The 18579-nt window shown below is 40.0% G+C and overlaps 1 protein-coding gene across 1 annotated transcript in view; it reads right to left on the bottom strand.

The window, feature by feature from the left end:
- The window catches only part of LOC136827821 (PAT complex subunit CCDC47), a 48098-nt gene that overhangs the window by 12240 nt on the left and 17279 nt on the right, over positions 1-18579 (bottom strand). The window contains exons 5-7 of the mRNA XM_067085284.1: positions 12999-13123; positions 9804-9956; positions 3216-3409 (exon numbers count right to left, since the gene is read on the bottom strand). Of these exons, the coding sequence (XP_066941385.1) occupies positions 3216-3409; positions 9804-9956; positions 12999-13123 (472 nt within the window). The remainder of the gene's footprint in view (positions 1-3215; positions 3410-9803; positions 9957-12998; positions 13124-18579) is intronic.

The following is an 18579-nucleotide window of genomic DNA, read 5'->3' as shown; positions in this document are numbered from 1 at the left end:
ATTCACAGGCACAAATGATTACACATCTGTTTAGTTAAGATTAGGGTACACATCCACTGGATCAAGTGACAATTTCTTCAACCCACAGGACAGGGGGCAGCCCTGTTTCCACTGCTTTTATATAGCAACCTTTTATCTCAGAGATGTTATGTATAAATGTATAGACTAGTTTTCATTAGAACCAATAGTTGTGGTGGGCTATGTTTTACCTGAATAATCCAGATCTCACCTGTGGCACTGCCATGAGACATAAGACTTCTAGGTTATGGGTTTCTGCATCACAACAAGTGTGCTTCCTTCCCCATTCATAAAGATTCTTACAGAAATGCATTATCTTATACATAAAAGATTCTCTTGGGCACTAATACTTATAACCCTATCAGCTATTACAGACCTGATTCCTGACTCTCAGTCTCCAAGTTGTCAACTGGAACCTTCAGGAATATACAGTCATTTCGGATATTCAGCTCCTCAGCCTCCCTCCGAACTGGTGATTCATGCTAATATATGACTGATGGTCTATGATTATATAAACTACATTTTCATAACTCAAATCAAATTCTCATACAAACCCATTAATCATATAATGAGTAACCTCCTCGCAGCCCCATGAGTCTCTTACTCATACAGTTACAATAAAAGTGAGGTTAGCTCCAAGGCACTAGCATAGAGACTACCCTTTTCTGTTCAACACACAAATGACTGGTGAACCTGGAGATGTTAGTAGAATGCAAACATACAGATATACAATTAATGGGTTTGTATGAAAATCTTTTTCTCTATAAAAAAATATTAAATTCCTCTTCCTGACTAAAAAAAACTAATTGACATCAAAATAACATATAAGCACCAATGAGTTTACAACTACTTTAATCTTACCTTCCTTCTGTTCCTCTACAAGACATGAAATTAAACAAAATGCAGGTAAACAAACAAGCGCTTACAGCACGAATGTGCAACACTTGAAAAGCCACAACGACTGCTACACTATACATCTACATTACTTCAAAATGGAATAAACTAATGTACAGTACTTCAACATAATTAAATTCAAATCTAAAGCATGTTTAATATTGCATATGGCAATGAAATCCACCATCTAAATACTGTTATAGCATTACTTTTAAAGACTCCAAATTACAGTGAGCAAACTACTGTAAAAGTTTGATTCTAGGCAAAGGTAAATGCTCTTATACCTTAAAAATCATGAAAGCCAATGCAGCCAAGTCTATTCATATCCATTACTGGAGGGGGACAAGAGGTAGATTTTGAACTGCTACTCAAAACCCATTTTAATAAAAAAAAAAAAAAAAAAAAAAAAAAGCAAAACAATCACTGTCCAAGCTTTTCCTGGGTTAGGAAGGCGTGTATATTCATACATATTCAATGTCGATTTGCAGGTAATGTTGTTTTAGTCAAAACTCACAATGTTGTACACAGATACTTGATTTTTTAATCATTAAACATCAGAGAAATACTTTTATCACCGACAAAACCTTTCTCAAAACTTCTCTACCTCAATCCTACATTTTATAAACCAATTGTTGAGAGATGGACCCAAGTTAATCTATCACACAGGCGAGAGAGAGAGAGAGTGAGAATGAAAAATGGTAAACACTACTGTATAACCTAACAAAACTTAAGAACTTAAGTCTCCAATCTAGATGAGTAGTAATTTGTCTTCTCTGTCATGAGCAACAATACATATACATTTTTATCTCCTGTTTTCTCCACAAAAAGCTCCCTATAGCTGAAGTGCATTTTATACAGTGGTGTCTGATATAACTCATTTTATATAACTGATAAGGAATTAATAAGGTGTTAGAACAGAGCAAAAGAATAGTACAGCCTAGACAGGTAGTAGTGTTATCACATCCAACAAGAGTGTCTAGTGTAAACCAAAGGAGACGCAATCCTTTTAGAAAAAAAAACAGAAAAAGAGGAGAATACGGCAAACATCACATCTAATAAAACATCCAAACAGCTCACAACGGCTAAACAACACAAGATGGCAACTTATGCCTAAGTATATGTATATCTAAAAGTTAATCTATATAAAAATTTCATCTTGGATTCCACACAAATATTCCCTCTTGGTATAATGTTTTATAAACAAAACACTTGTGAGAGTAACATGAACAAAAACATTTGTGAAAGTAACAATGTTATCCTAGTCCATCATCTCCACACATTTCATAACCATCTTCCATTCCCCAATTAAAATACCCTTCATAAATTAAGACACTTGATAATTATTAAACTGACCACTAAAAGCCATTGCTGAACGTGCATGGAATAACTGGCTTGAAAATTAATTAGCAAAGTCACTGAGAACAGAAATACAATTTTTTAAACAACACAAAATAATAGTTTTAGTATGGTTCTCTTGCAAGAATGAGAATGTCTTGCATTTATCTATACTCCTTGTGTGCGTGTGCATCTTAAAATATCTGAAATACGAGATGAAACTTTTTCATTTGACTAGGACAGTGCATAAAACGTACACTGTGACCAGGAGACAAATAATTTACATCTCAAAAGGCTGTTACGATTCAATTATAGTATGTTAACTTTAGAAAAGATGGTAACTTCTATTTGAGGCCTTTTACATCAATTATATGAGAATAATGTATACTTCATTCACTTCAAACCTTATCTATTTCTTAATTAGGCTCAGTTTAACTCAAAAAATGTTATTTGAAGTACCAATTTTATAAATAGTAGTAGTTTCTCAATGTTTAACGATGTTCACAAGCTTTCTATAAACAAAACTTGGACTCCAGTATTAATTGTTTATCTTCTCAATTCAGAACATCTACAGTATTAATTGTTTATCTTCTGAATTCAGAGCATTAAAGGATAATCTGTAGTTTGAAAATATTATGTCAACTTCTCACTCTTAAAAACATTCTTCTGGTTAAGAAAAATACAAATTCTTGTTAAGTACCCATTCAACAATTCAAATTAGTATTGTAACTAGATGAAGTGTTCAAAAATGTCACTCCTCCTCAGAAAAATAGGCATTCAACTTCACTGTTACTTATGTACATTACTGCACTTCTTAATATACTGAGGAAATCTTACTTCAACTATATTTTAAAACAATGAGTCCTTACGATCTACATATCAGCCTACAGTCTACTTATCAACCAGTAATTTCTAACTTAGAAGAAGTCACCTTTAAAATGCTAAAATCTTGAAGCATGCACACTTACTCTGGTTGTTTGGGTCCTGAATACTGGTCAGAAAAGTGGAAGAAATCAATCATGGCAGAATATTTGTTCAACACCGCAGTCACCTTTGGATCACCTAGAATCATTATAGACACTTCTCCGAGTTCATTCATGAGAACAAATTGTGTTCCAAGACTGAACTTCTCCACAGACTTCTTCTCAGGGCAAAAAGTACTCTGCAAAAGTACATAAAAATTTTTGCTTACTCATTCACCTTCAGTAAACAATCTGAATATCAGGAACATAAATGGTTAAAATTTAAAAATATACTCCTACATAAACTCTTGGATCAATTTGAATATTAAGTTTAAACTTGGTTTGAACTCAACTTCAAGGTCAGCATGATGTCCCAATTACTTAATCCTTTTAAAAGAATACTGCTATAGACAAGTACATGATTCCCTCAAATCCCTGGGCATTCAGCAGAAAGGTAGACTCACTTTGCATCTGTGTTTGAGCATGCTACTCATGCGGACTTATTTGCCGCTTTCTCAGAGGACTGCTTAATTTGCTTCATTACAACATCATTTTCACATTTATAGAAATTTTGAAATTACAAAAGAATAAAAGTACAGTTTTAAGTTATGGAAGTTAGGTTACGTTACCAAGGTGATTTTCAAATCTGGCAAAGTGACAAATAATTAAGAAACTTTTTTATACACTGTTCTCCTAATTCAAGAGGTAGAACACCAACTTTTTTTTCAACTGGAGTTAGCTTTGCCATGTTCACATGTTTATGTTGGGATACTTACAATGTTTTTCAACTTTAGTGCATTAATTAATGTCGGTAAGGGGTAACAATAATTACATTTACTAGACTAGTTAGCGTGTTTCTAAGATCTTGCTAACTAAGGCAACTAGTTATACTTTTCTTAAAGAAGCTAGTTCTTCCTCTAATTCTTAGCTTTCAGCTTTTCTCTCAATTGTCATGTATTAACATTTTCATTTGTTAGTTTTTTGTTAGTCCACCAATGTTTACGTTTGTTTGCTTTAAAATAGTATTCGGTTTACTACACAGAGAGTACCTATATGCTTTACTCCTGACAACTATTCATCTGAACTTGATCTTTTGTGTATTTTACACCCTATTTTTAAGCATCCTTCCAACACGAAGGTATATAATGTTTATTTATTATTTTGTTCATTTATACCTATTGTGGCACCTAGCTACCTAATGCTCCACTAATCAGTATTCTGCATTGCTTATACATTATGTGCTCTTGTATTTCTGTGAGCCTCTTGTCATCTTAGTACTACAGCAGGAAGAGTTTTGAAATGCCTCAAAAATATTAAAATATCCTAATGCTGATTCTGACAGACCTACAAAAGCTGTGCAGCAGTTGCTGTGATCAGGAGTGAGTATCTGGCCTCATCTATTTGGCAGGAACCCAAGGAGGGTCCATTTACTGGATTCACATGAGGGTGATGTTCCAGAGGTCTCGCTGGTGCAACAAGAAGAGGCTCATTTCACTGAGATCCTGGACCGCACTATAACAAATATTTTTTTTACCAATTGCCCTTCCAGTGACCAATGAGACTTCAGAGATCAAATCAAAAGGCAGGCAGGTAATCTGAACTGAAAAATTCCCATTTATTCCTCCACTTAAACAGAATAGCAAACCAGTGTAGGAGAACACAATTACCTTGAAGAAACAATAAGAATGTGATAAATGGCAAAGCAGCACAAGTGAAGGTTCTTGTCTACAAGATTAAATCTATCTAATTGATAATTCTGACATCTCAATTTTATTGGCAAGCACCTGGAGGCGCTAATCTATCTTTGCAAGTTTTTACCTCAGGGATCTGAAGTGTATAAGGTCTGACAATTTTGTAAGATTAGTAGAGCAGTGGGACAGCTAATAGCTGCCTTTCTCATTTCTCAATCATAGCATCCTTAAGGAATGTCACATAAGCATGTATTCTGCCATCTCTTAGCATCTTGCCAGCAAACTTTGGACCAAGTTGCCAATGAATGACTGATTTAGTCCCATGAACTAGCATTACAAAGCTTCTTAATCCAGACATAGAAATTAAGTTATCTAAGTTTTACTTGTACACCGTCAATATTAACAATAACACTGCAGCTCCAATTTTACAAAAATATAAAAAATAGTTGGTACTTGGTACAAATTTGGCAGCAAGACGATTAAAGATGCTGAAAACATACTTACATGACACCACCTTCTAGGCCATAAGGTTTCAAGTATATACATTGCTACAACTAAATGACTAGTACAGGCAGTCCCCGCTTACTGGTGGCATTGGTTATGGTGTTTCAGTGTTACAGCGCTCGGCCAGCGACGTGGTTAACCAGATTTTTGGTGCCAGTACAGGTTGTGCTTGAGTTATGATAATTCGCCTTACGATAATTTGATTTTGCAATGGGGTTAGCAATTAATACCAATAAGACAATATTTAGAAAATCTTTTTAAATTTCACGCAGGTGCAAGCAGCAACATATAATCAGGCAGTGAGAGAGACCAAATTACAATAGACCAACTTCTTTTCCTCCATCTCTTTATCCCATCTTCTAGTTAAAAAAGTAAAAGAGAATGATAAAAGTATTGTTAGTAATGTTATACTCTTGCGTAAATGCGTACAGTCATAAACAACCAAATGAGAAATTGCTGTTTTGCTAATAATTAATCAGATAACAGCTGTTTTGCTTGTATTTCAACCGTTGTATGGTAGTAAACAATTATTGTAGTTATATTACAAATGACATTAAGTAGAATAGAAATGATGTATTTTTACATTATACCCTTATTCTCAATGGAGAAAAGATAGGCAAGGAAATATACTGATAAATTTAAGCTGCAAGTTGTAGCTGAAGCTGAGAAAACAATGTTCAAGCTGTTAATGACTAAAAATTATCGTGCATCAGCAACATGGATGAAACTCGAATAAAAGTGCAGAGAAAAGTATTTTAATCAAAATTACTGGGCATGAAAGAACACATATTACTGTTGTTTTCACGCTGATAAAAGATAAATAAGTAAAGCTCGTATTATGATGGAATAAAGTGAAAATAGCAAACGGAATCTTGATTTTTTACACAAAACAAACATGCCCCAACGGCCAACGTCATCTATTAACGAAAAAACAGCAAAATTAATTTCACAATAAAAAGTATTTAAGTTATATTTCGACTTAAAAACACTTTGTAAAATGAAAAATAACCTTGTCCCATATAAATAAAGTATCTACAGATTCATTTACGTTAACTAGAAGCAAGAAAAGCACTCTGAACTGAGTTAAATAGGGTGAAATAAACTTACCGCGCAATCGATTTCCAAACCAAAATACAATGATCGCAATTTATAATAATACAAAATTATTGGATACAGTGAAGTACAGCATAACTTTTTAAATGATCCATGGAAAAGATGCACACTCGTAATGTTAATGTTTGTATAATACGATATTAATGTGTGAATATAGAGTACAGTAAAATGTAGGCTATGCTACTGTATATGTATACGATATACCATAGTGTAGGCTAAGCTAATTCTTGTTTGTTTTTCAATTTTTCTTTGTACTGAATTATCATAAGTCAATCTTTGTGATCCTCCAAAATTAGCTGACATTAATAATTACTATGCCATATATGTATAGCGTATACATTATAATGTAGGTTAGGCTACCATATATGTATAGATGATAGTGCATACCCTTGTGTAGGCTAGGCTATATTCTAGATATGTTTTTTCCAACAAATGATGGATTTTTTTAAACCTAACCCCATCGTAAGTAGGATAATACCTGTAAGCAGTTTATCAGCTTCAGTAAGCGATTTATCAGCATTGGTAAGCAGTTTATCCACGCAGATAACCGGTTAACAGTGCTGTTAAGTGGTTTATCAGCATCGTTAAGCAATTTATTGGGGCTTACAGCATTGTAAATGCCATTTATTACCATAATTATTGGCAATTTTCAGTTAGTGGCACTCGGCCAGGAACAGAACTCCTGCTGTTAACCAAGGACTGCCTGTACTCTCCAAAGTCTTAAAACCACAAAAATGACACTTTTAAAGTAATTTGTATTTTTCATAATTATACAAGCATGTCGGAAGGGGGAGTATGCAGAGATACTCCCACTACGAGGTTCCTGTTGCCCATCCACCAGTCTAGGTCCTGTCTTACTTCCTCCGAGATTGGAATAGGAAAGGACTGAGGATTTCGAGCCTGAGACCAAAGCTCCTTCATTCTCCACTGGAAAGAAAGAAGATGAAACTGACCATGAGGGACCAGCTCCTCCAAGGACAACAGGTGACCAAGGATGGCTTGCCACTGCCGAGCTGGTTGCTCCCGTCAAGACAGGAATAATTGAGCTGTTTTCCTGAACTTGCTGATATGCAAATCTGAAGGGAAGACTCTTGCTGCTGCCATATCTATCAGCAAGCTTGGGGATGAGATCAGACTTCTTGAAATTCACCAAGACCCCTAGGTTGTGGCAAATTTTGTGGAGTCGATTTCTGTCCTGAAGCAACTGTGAGCGGAAGCACACCAGGACGAGCCAATCATCGAGATAAATCCACAAGCGTATCTTGTGCGAATGGGCCCAAGCTGAGACAAGGGTGAACAATCGCATGAACACCTGGGGAGCGGTCAAGAGCCCGAAGCAGAGTATCCTGAACTGGAGTACCATCCCACTGAGGATAAAGTTAGGTACTTGCAAGAGGATGGGTATTTGAAAATATGCATCCTTCAAGTCCACCGTAAGCACGAAGTTGTTTTCCCTGATGGATGCAAGCACAGAACGTGTCGTTTCCATCGTGAACCGAGTCTGGCAAACGAATTGGTTCAAGGGAGAGAGATCTATGACCAGTCCCCAACCCCACAAAAGCTTTCTCTACAAGAAAGATACAGCTGTAAAAGCCTGGGGACTAACCTGTCAAGACTTCTACAGCGCCTTTCTTCAGCATCACCTGCACCTCCTGCTGGAGGGTGAGATTCTTTGCTGAGCTGGGTATTTAAGTCAGGAGATGGACCAGGTGGTCAGTGAGGGGTAGCCAGAGGATAGGGGTCACGTATTCCCAGGTGTGAACTTGTGCCATCCTCATGACATGCTCCAGTCTTCTTAGAGGCTGAAGCCTCCTGGTGAGAAGAAGACTGAGAGAGGGACCTCCTTGTTGCATCTCCAGGTGCTTGGACCCTCGAGTCTGAAGCACTAGGTTGGGAACCTGGCTGTGTACTCAAAGAAGTAACGGTACGAGGTGAAGAAGCACCTGCATGCTTCGACAACTTCTCTCGTCCTGTGCCTAAACCAGACCGGGGAGCAGGCTCTCCAGTACTGGTTTCGGAAACTCAAGGTTTCGGTGAAACCCAAGTACTCGGAGTGACCTGATCTTGTAGAGCACCCGATGCTCCTGAATCTCGTCCAGGATGACCAAGAGTAGCCCCTCCTACCTGAGTGTCCGAAGAAACTCAGGAGGAGGCAGGCATAGCACCAGTCTTGGAAGAAGACTTCCCAGAACTGGTTCTGAGCGCATGAGCCTTGGAGACTTGCACACTCGAGGCTCCCAAATCACGAGACCTCTTAGAGGTACACGAAACAGCCCCTGAGTCCAAAGACTTAGGGAGAGCCAACAAGAGATCCCACTGCCACCCCTGTGGAGGGAGACAGCCCCTTAGAAGCCCCATGACAGGACTTCTTAGGGAGAGAGAATGAACCTGCTACTTCTTTGGCCGGCGAGTGTCGGAAGAAGAAGGGGAGGAGGTAGAAGAAGACAATGATGAACACAAAGATGATGACGATGACACTTTACGAGTCATCTTCTTTGACTTTTTCTTGGACATCTTCAGGATCATGGTTAGCAAGCAGTCCCCGATGCAGGAGGTTGCAGCAGAGAGCAGCAGGAACAGCAAGCGGGAGGGTTACCATGCAACCCGGGACAGGAGCATGGGGCACAGTATGGTCACAACAGCCGGGATCATCAGGACTGGAACATGCATGGTAACGGAGGTGATCGTCTTGGCAAACACCGTCATCATCACGGTAGTGGTGATAGCAATGACGGAGGTGCGGGTTACCACAGGTAGCTTGGGCACACAAGATGACTTCAGGTGCGTGAGCAAGCCTTGCACCAAAGGAACACCCAAGAGACCAATGGAGACCCAAGTCTCTCAGAGCTCATCCTCCTGACCTGAAGAAGAAACTGTCGGGTTAGGGGAGGTAAATTTCTCTCGCCCCGAGGGATCCACAGATATATGCAGGAGGTTAAACCCAGTCTTCTTTTGTCTAAAAATTACAGATGGATAATTTGACCATTCAAAGACCAAGAATGCTGGATAAAACAATTACTGAGTTTGTGTGAAAATGATGTTAATACAATGAGATGTTTACTGAGAACTAGACAGTAGGTTCTCCATGAAAATTACTCAAACTTTATTTCATAGAGTAGATTTTCAACTTTAACATTGCACAAGACGCCCAATATCTAACATACAATTTAGTGCAGTTTACTGCGCATTCTATTTCAAAGCTATGCTAAAGAACATATACATGTTGTTAACTCTCAATGAAAATCATAACTGTTACAGAGAATCTTCATAAAAATGAAGTACTTACTATGTCAGTCATTTCTTTTGTAAGTCGAGCAGCAGTCTTCTTTGTTGCCAAAGAAAAAACAAAGGTATCCATCTCATCCATGTGAACCTTCACCAGCAACTGATCACTGGATGGCCTGATAAACTGTGACACAACTCCAATCATATCTTGTCTCTGTTGAAAAATTTAAAGGATTAAAAAAAGCTATAAAATTTTTTACAAAATTGTTTTTGCTGTAGTTAGCCAATTTTAGGATGAAAACAAACGAAATGATAAGCTTACTTTTAAGTAACAGATACATAACTGTTTATAATTTACAAAAATAAAGTTCCTACTAATTCTAGATAAATACTGTACTGGTATAATAATGCTGGAATATGAAGCACTATTACTAATTCCAGATTCTATTGGCACGGTATGGCTACAATATTGAACATTACTGGCAAATAAGATTAAAACAAAAAGAGGGTCAAAGCAATCATTTGTTATACTACTTTGTATCTAATTTGCTACTAAGATTTGTCATTATTGGTTTCTTGTGAATATATACTTTTATGACTTCCATCCAAATGTATGATACGTTAAAAAGATTCTAGCGTACTAAAAATTTATTTCTATTTCAATTTTCATTTAAACAAGGAAGGATGAAAAATAAAAAATGTCAATACTCAGCTAGTCTACAATGCTCTGAATGCACTTGGAGGAGTGCCAATGCCAAGCTGCCTGGCAGAGGCTGCAGATAAATTCAGACTCTTTACATTACACCTATTTGGAACTGAATTCACAATCATTTTAAGCATAAATTTGAAAAGCCAAACTTTATAATAAAAAACCATTATTATTATTCAGATGATGAACCCTATTCATATGGAACAAGACCACAGAGACCACCGACTTGAAATTCAAGCATGCAATCAATATGGTGTTCATTAGAAAGATATAACAGAAGGTAAAGAGAAATGCAAAAGGCAGAGATTGCTTCATAAAAAAGAAAAAATTTAACTAATACATAAATAGCTAAAAATGCTTGAACTTGCACAACATCCTCCTTGAGACTGTTCTACAGACCAATGGTGTAAGGAATACAGGACCTCTGGAACTGAGAAGTTCAAGAGCGAAGCATATTAACTGCATATTGGTGTGCTGTTCAGCAAATCTGGTTGTTCTAGACAGGAAAAGGGGATCTGGGATCAATTGTGAAGGTGAAAGACCTCTGCTAAAATACAACTTATGAAAAATCAACAAACAAGAGACTATCCACTGATGGTCCACGTCATAACTGCTAATATTAGGAAACGGAAACCTACCATCACGAACAACTCTCTCTAAAAGTGATAAATTTCTGGCAAAAGCAGATATCCACATCCGAGAACAGTATTCTAGTAAAGGAGGGATATATGACCTAAAACAGGTAGCACTGATTTTATCACTATTATAAATTTATGAGGCTTTACATACAACACCTAACTTTTGTGTTGAATTTCCTGACACTTTCATTAGATGTTTCTCAAAAGCAAGATGTGAGTCAAAAGTTACACCTAGAATAGCTAAAGCTTCAGACTTAGCAAAAGTATTTATTCATGTTAATACTATATGCAAAACTATTAACTGATTCTAATTCAAAAATAAAAACAACTTAAATAAATTTCATGTGCTACAAATTATACTACAATGTCAAGTACTGTGAACATCAGCCAAGAGTTAAGCCTGTCACTAGATAAGGATATACTGACTCATACCCATTGTTTAGTCTTCAACAACTAGCTTTATAATGAGGGGAAAAAAGCTTCTCAACATTCCTGCCTATTGTCCTGAATGGCAAGTAGTTGCCAGATGTTGGAACAACAACAGGGTGTAAGGCTGTTGCAGTGAGACTTGTTAGAGGATCCTTACATGGGAAAAAGGACTCTATCTCATAGAGTACTAGTGACTACTGTGCCTGAGTCAATAGGCCATAACCGAAAGTCCAAAACTAAAGACAACTACCACCTTCGTATGTGAAGGTTCACTCATATACACCAATGTGTACCTTCATGCTCCCAAATTCAATAGCAGGATTTCCTAACAACTAACGAGAAGATAGAAAGCAAGGTTACTATCATATCTGGTTCAGGAGAAAGCATCCCAGCCACAACCATAGGAAAGGCTTTGCATTTCATGCAATGCACTTCCTTTCGGATGCCTTTCCAGCAGCTGTCCATTGAGTCCTGGGACTGCTCAACAGGCTCGGTCAAGGGAGCGCCTACCTGTGGACAAACCCCACTGACCTCCCGTGGACTACCAGTATGCCTCCTCCCTGGTGCATGGGAGTTTGACAGTGACCTTTGTCTACGAGCGCCGGCAGGACAAGTAGACACCTCCTCCACTAACACTTCAATTAGCACTGACTTGGTCCATAAGGACTTTTGCTGGGGCACTTAAATGTTCCATAGTATGAACTATGAGCCTAAACTTCTTATCAACATGGGCTTCGAGGCTGGCAATGGCATTAGGGTTGGAAGCATGGGGGCTGGATGAAGGAGTAGGTTGAATAGTTAGAGGGCTGGTTAAGGGGGATACAGCAGTAGGAGTAGAAGACAGAACAGGTCAATCAGTTACTCTAGATTGAGGGGTGCACTCTATGCTAGCTACATTCCTAGCTTCAGTTCTAACAGTTGCCTTCCTTTTTCAGGCTCTCTCTAACTATCCAAATGATATTTTCATGTTTTCCACTTCCTCTGATCCCAGTCCCTGGTTTCAATACAAGTCAAGTCAATCGAACAATCTGTCCCCTACTATTGCTACAGATTGTGTGGGAATCATAAGACGTTTTCGTCAACCTAGTTTCACAGCCTTTCCAGCAAACCTGGATACTAGAAGCACTAGTGTCAGACATCATTGGGAAAAGTCGTAAATCGAGAAAAAATTGGTCTAAAATAACCTAAGCTATCTGAAAATAGTGTGAATGCTACCAAAATCAGAGAATGTCACCAAATAGAGACTAAGAACAACCATCTGGCAACCAAATTCAAACCAAAGCTGTTTGAGACAATTGTACCTATCCTTCCCCAAAAGTGGGCTGGGCCTTGTCACCTATACTAAAACAATAAAACGTTACCACAAATTTCAAATTTTTAGCTGCCATACAAGTTAGAAACATAGGCTATGTAATTACTTGGTAAGTTACACATATAAAATCAAAAGTTTTGTAAACAGACAGCTATGAATGTATGATACCTTAATGAACTTGAGTTCCACTAGCATCCCTTCCATGGAAGTACGGCCAGAACACCAAAGTGTGTAAACATTTTCCGACTCCTTCTGAAGCCCTTTGTTTTCTGCAGCCTGCTTACTGTCATCACCTGAAAAATTTGTTTAGATATAAATTCTGTTATGCAAAACTGAAAAGGAACATGCATATCCAACATTAAACGCTAAATCTAAACCTAGCAACAGTGAAAACAAGCATCTTGAATCACTAAATCTAAACCTAGCAACAGCAAAAGCAAGCATCTTGAATAACTAAAAACCATAAAACAAAAACAGACCTCTCATCAGAAAGCAATGGGACACATTCAGATTACTATACGATAACAGCAATCATGCTGATTTATTTTTTCTTTTTATGTGACAATGTACCTGTTGTATGGGTGCCACACACTTGGAGGGTTGCATTATCCTCATCATGAATGGTTTTACACCAGCTTTCCCCTTTACGGGTTTTTAAAGGATGTAAGTTCTCTCCATTTTCTTCCTAGCCAGGCACTCTGCCTAAACGCTTAGTCTGCCTGAGTCTCCACCAATCCACTTTAAACCAATTTCTTGAGTCTACTTCCATATCTATTGCTTTTCTGACTAAATGAACCTACCCTTTTCATCATATGGAATGGAATGGAATATAGATTTTAAGCCAAAGGCCAAGCACTGGGACCTACGAGGTCATTTAGTGCTGAAAGGGAAACAGAGTAGAAAGGTTTGAAAGGTGTAACAGGAGGAAACCCTCACAGTTACACTGTGATACAATTGTTAGGGGAGGGTGGATAGCATGATGGAAGAAAGAAAATATGAATGGAGGTACAGTGAAAGGAATGAATGGGGTTACAGCTAGGAACTGAAGGGATGCTGCAAAGAACCTCAAGTAATGCTTACAGTGCACTGTGAGGTTCACTGACTGCACTACCTTCCTATAGGGTTTTTCACCAAATGTCCCAACCATCTCAATCATTGAGACATCACAAATCTTTTAAGTAATAGTATTCTTCCTAACTATACAAACCTGAGGTCCTTTTTACATTAGGAATTACTTTCAGCAAAGCTGGAAACGGCCATTAAACTTTCAAACAAGGTGGTTAAGTAGTTAACTACTGTCTGGTAAGCGGGAGTCCTGCCTGCCTGGATGTAAACATTCCACTTTGCCTTTCGGCCCAGGTATCAGATTGAAGGATGACATGAGGTGGGCATGAAATGTAATGTAAAGGACCTCAGGTTTGTAAAGTTAGGAAAAATACAAATTACTTTAAAAATTTGTGATTCGTTCCTACACGACAAACAAACCCTCGGTCCTTTATATTAGGAAGACTCACTTGTTGGAGGAGGGAATCTGAATGAGTCTCTGAGCTCTCAGGAGTTTGCCACACCTGGTTTCTCTTCCTGGTCGACAGAGCAAGGAAGAGTACTGTGCCTCAGACATATTGATCAGAGTATAGGAACTGCAAGAGCAATTGTCAGAACTCTGGGCCTTTTCGAATGAGGCAAACATAACCTCATAAGAAAATAGGCTAGGATGAATCCAAAAGTCAGTGACAGTAAGGCAAATATAAGTACTGTACTGGGTTTGTCTTATCGTCAGAGTCTCCTTCCTCCCCTTGCTAGAGGAAGGAGTGGGTTTGCTTCTATAAATCTAATGACAGAAAAATAGAAAGGATGCTTGAAGCATTGACTTACCTGCACTGGCTGCCAGTTCCAGCATGTGTTGGCTCGAATCCCACTCTCTGCCCGAAGGAAGAGATAGAAGGATAAGGAAGGAGGAGGAGGAGAAGCCAGTCACTCATGCAATCACTGTCACTTCCAAACCCAAACACCTTAGGCAAGATGCTACCTGTCCCAATAGAGGAGCTGGGTAAACTACACAACTTGTTGAGCAGCCACCACAGGTCCCAAGGAAAAAGTGTCTGAGGGCTTGTTGGCAATTTTCCGAAGGTAGAATGATGTGAAGGTGGTCTGTTGAGACAACACCCCCACTTTCAGTACCTGAGGAACAAGCAGACTCTTCCGGAATGTGAGGACTGGACCAATGCCCCTGACTTCGTGAGCTCTCAGGGCGGAAGGTACCGGGGTCACCTTCGCCAGCTGCACGATACGCCCTCCTGATTGTCTCACAAAGCCAAAAAGAAATCATGTTCTTGGACACTTCTTTCTTGGACGAGCCAGTGCTAACGAAGACTCATCGACACACAGGCCAGAGATGTCCAGACCTCTTTAGATAGTACCACAGCACTCTAACAGGACTAAGTAGCATCTCGTCTGGATCATTATCAACAAGGTTCTCTAGGGAGGGGATCGTGAAGGACTTGAACCTGGCATCAGGAACTGACAGGTTCTGAGTTTTTGCATCGAGCATTCCTACCTGTCCTACCAGAACTAGCAGTAGAGGCAGGCTGTGGGTCCTCACCAACCACCGGTGGTGATGGCAGTACAGGCCTAGGAGAGCGCTTACACCTCGGTGAATCCTCAGGAGAGCAGAGGTTCACCCAAGCACAACCAAGCAACCCCCTCTGGCGAGCGAGGCCGATCACGCAATCAGGGCTGGCTGGAGTCGAGTGCTCAGGAGCTGCTTGACATGAACTTGTGCCGTCCTCACGACATGATCCAGTCTTCTTTGAGGTTGAAACCTCCTGAGAAGAAGACTGAACAGGGGACCTCCTCTCTGTGGGTCCAGGTGCTGGCAGAAGTGTCGAAACACCTGTGCCTGAACCAGACCGGGGAGCGGATTCGCCAGTGCTGGTTCGGGGTGCCTGAGATTCCGCGGAATCCCAAGCACTCAGCATGATTTGGCTTGGCTGAGCACCCGACACTCCTGAATCTCATACAGAACAACAAACGGGAGCAGTCTCTTCCCGAGCACAATACCAGCCTTAGAAGCGAACTTCTTCAAACTGGTATCGGGAGTGTGGGCCAGGAGACCGCGCACCCGAGGCTCCAGAGACACGAGACCCCAGGCAGGGTATGGGAACCGTATCCCAAGCCCGAGGGCCGGGAAGAAAAGACCCAATGAGAGATCCCACTACCTCCCCTGTGGAGAGGGCAGCCCCTTCGAAGTCTCAAGGCAGGGCTTCTTTTGGGGAGGAGAGGCAACCTCCTCCTTCTTCTTCGACTGACAAGCCTCAGAAGAAGATGGGGAGGAGGCAGCAAACGACAAAGTCGAAGATGAGAACACCTTACAGAACCTCTTTGATTTCTTCTTTGACATCTTCTTCAGGATGGCAGTCAGGTCCCCTATCCAAGAGGGAGCAACAGAAACCACAGGAACAACCTGGTCAGCAAGGGCAGCAGGAGCAGCAGGAACAGCTGGAGCAGCAACAGGAGCAACCAAGGAAAGCTGGGGCAGGAGGCACAACAAAAGCAGACCGGTCAACAGGGACTGCAGAAACAGCTGGAGCAGCAGGAGCAATCAGCACAGGAGGCACAGCAGGAACAGGAGCAGTCTGGACCAGAGGTAGAACCGGGGGCAGGGACGCTGCATACTGGGGTGCCGGAGCATGCATAGCCAACTGGTCCACCACCTCCGGAGTCGTCAAGGTTGGAAAGTGGGTCGATACCATGGAGGGGACCTTGGCGAAAGCTGTTATGGTCACTCTGATCGTAGTAGAGGTGGCAGCAGCATGTGTGACCACCGGAAAACACCTCAGGTGCCCCAAGATACCCTGCACAGATGGAGAGCCCGAGGGCCCTAAGGAAATTCATGCCTCACGATGCTCAGCCGCCAAACCTGAAGAAGCAAAAGTCAGGTGAGTGAGGGGAGACTCCTTTGCTCCAAGGGAAAAATTTACCCCTCGGAGCGAGCGGAGGCCCCTGAGAAGAGGTCGTCCTGATCGCCCAGCCCCCAGAGGGGGAGAAACGAGTAAGAAGGGTTAGCTACCAAAGGCGTAGTTGGAGGCGTATATCCTTCCGATGACACCTTGGCAGCCTTCCTCCTACTCTGTTTCCTCCCAGTAAACTTTGCCCACTGTGCAGGCAACCAAGAGCAACACTCAGCACAAGTCGAATTAGGATTACAGTCAAGCAAGTGGTACAGAGGGCACGAGGGTCAACATCGTAGGGAGAACGGAAGCAGGTACAACCCTTGCCACCAACCCCACGGCACACATGCTTGGGGGGTGACAGCCTTCTGCACAGGATTAGATGATTCATGGGTCTTCATTATTAAAAACAATATCAAACACACAAAAATACAAAACACAATCAAAAACAAGAAAGATACCACCGGGAAAACAACATAACGGCAGTCAGGACAGAGGGGTACCATACATGTCTGCATAGCACAACAGCCTAAGGCAAATTGGAATGTTTACATCCGGGCAGGCAGGACTCCTGCTTACCAGACAGTAGTTAACTGCCTGACCACCTTGTTTGAAAGTTTAATGGCCGTTTCCAGCTTCGCTGAAAGTAATTCCTAACATAAAGGACCGAGGATTTGTATGTCGTGTAGGAACAACTAGCTTTTTTAAGCCTGCTAATACCACATCCATATGTCAATTCCTCACTTATAAAAAGATCTTCCCACTGTACTCCAGCTATGAATCTTACCATTCCAAGGATACACATTTCAAAAATCTTCATTTTCCTTGTCAGTGCCTGTTTCTGCAACATACTGCAGAAATTTTTACTGATTAATCAATATCTCTCTCTCTCTCTCTCTTCTAAAACTTTCCCATCTGTCAAAAGGAGGTTTCTCAACTTCCCTTTCCTACTCATTTGCTTTTTTAATACATTTTGGACCCTGAAAATCTCTGATTACATGTTTATTTTGTAATCCTGAACACCTCTCATGACACCATCTGTCGTATTTGGTACATGTACAGGGTTCACCCCCCAAAACCATTTTCAACTACAACCACATGGCCACTTTCTTGATTGTACATTCTCCTTTGCTTCTTTTCCACTTGACACAAGTTTTATTTGGCTTATAATTATTTTCAGTAATTTCCTTTCCATTCCACTCTCCATTTTTTAAACTTTTCCATCACCTATTCCTCAGATTCTGCTATTAATAATAGTCACCAACATAAAACAGCTCCCAAGGTCTCCTTTTTCCTGCACCCCTTGTAGCTTCTTCAATAATACCAAACAGTCAAGTCCTCAGCACTGACTCTTGGTGAACACGAACATTTATCTATCTAATCCTTCTAATTCACCTGCAACTAACTTCAACTGGATCTAGTGTTATGACAGAGTAACATTACTAGCCTCATGAGTCTTTATGTTAATTTCTGCCTCTTTGACTGTACTTCTGTAGTTGCTTCATTATAAAGACGGCATACGTTGTTGATCTCTCTCTCTGGCATGAAGCCTAACTGACAATTGTTGATTTTCAACAATATTTCTCACTCTTCCTTCCATCACCTTTTCCAATACTCCAGCATTACTAATCTCACTAATTTCCACATAGTATATCCCTTTTCCTTAATATAATAGTATATTACTGTATTATACAATAAAACAGGTAACTTTTACAAAATACAGTACATGTAAACTCATGTAACGCCTGACCTCGCGTATCATGCGACCCACAAATTTTCACCCTTAAAAAATTATTTTA

Source organism: Macrobrachium rosenbergii, chromosome 3 (genome assembly GCF_040412425.1).
Source record: "Macrobrachium rosenbergii isolate ZJJX-2024 chromosome 3, ASM4041242v1, whole genome shotgun sequence".
In the NCBI taxonomy this organism is placed as follows: Eukaryota; Metazoa; Arthropoda; class Malacostraca; order Decapoda; family Palaemonidae; genus Macrobrachium; species Macrobrachium rosenbergii.
This window is presented reverse-complemented; position numbering and strand designations above follow the sequence as displayed.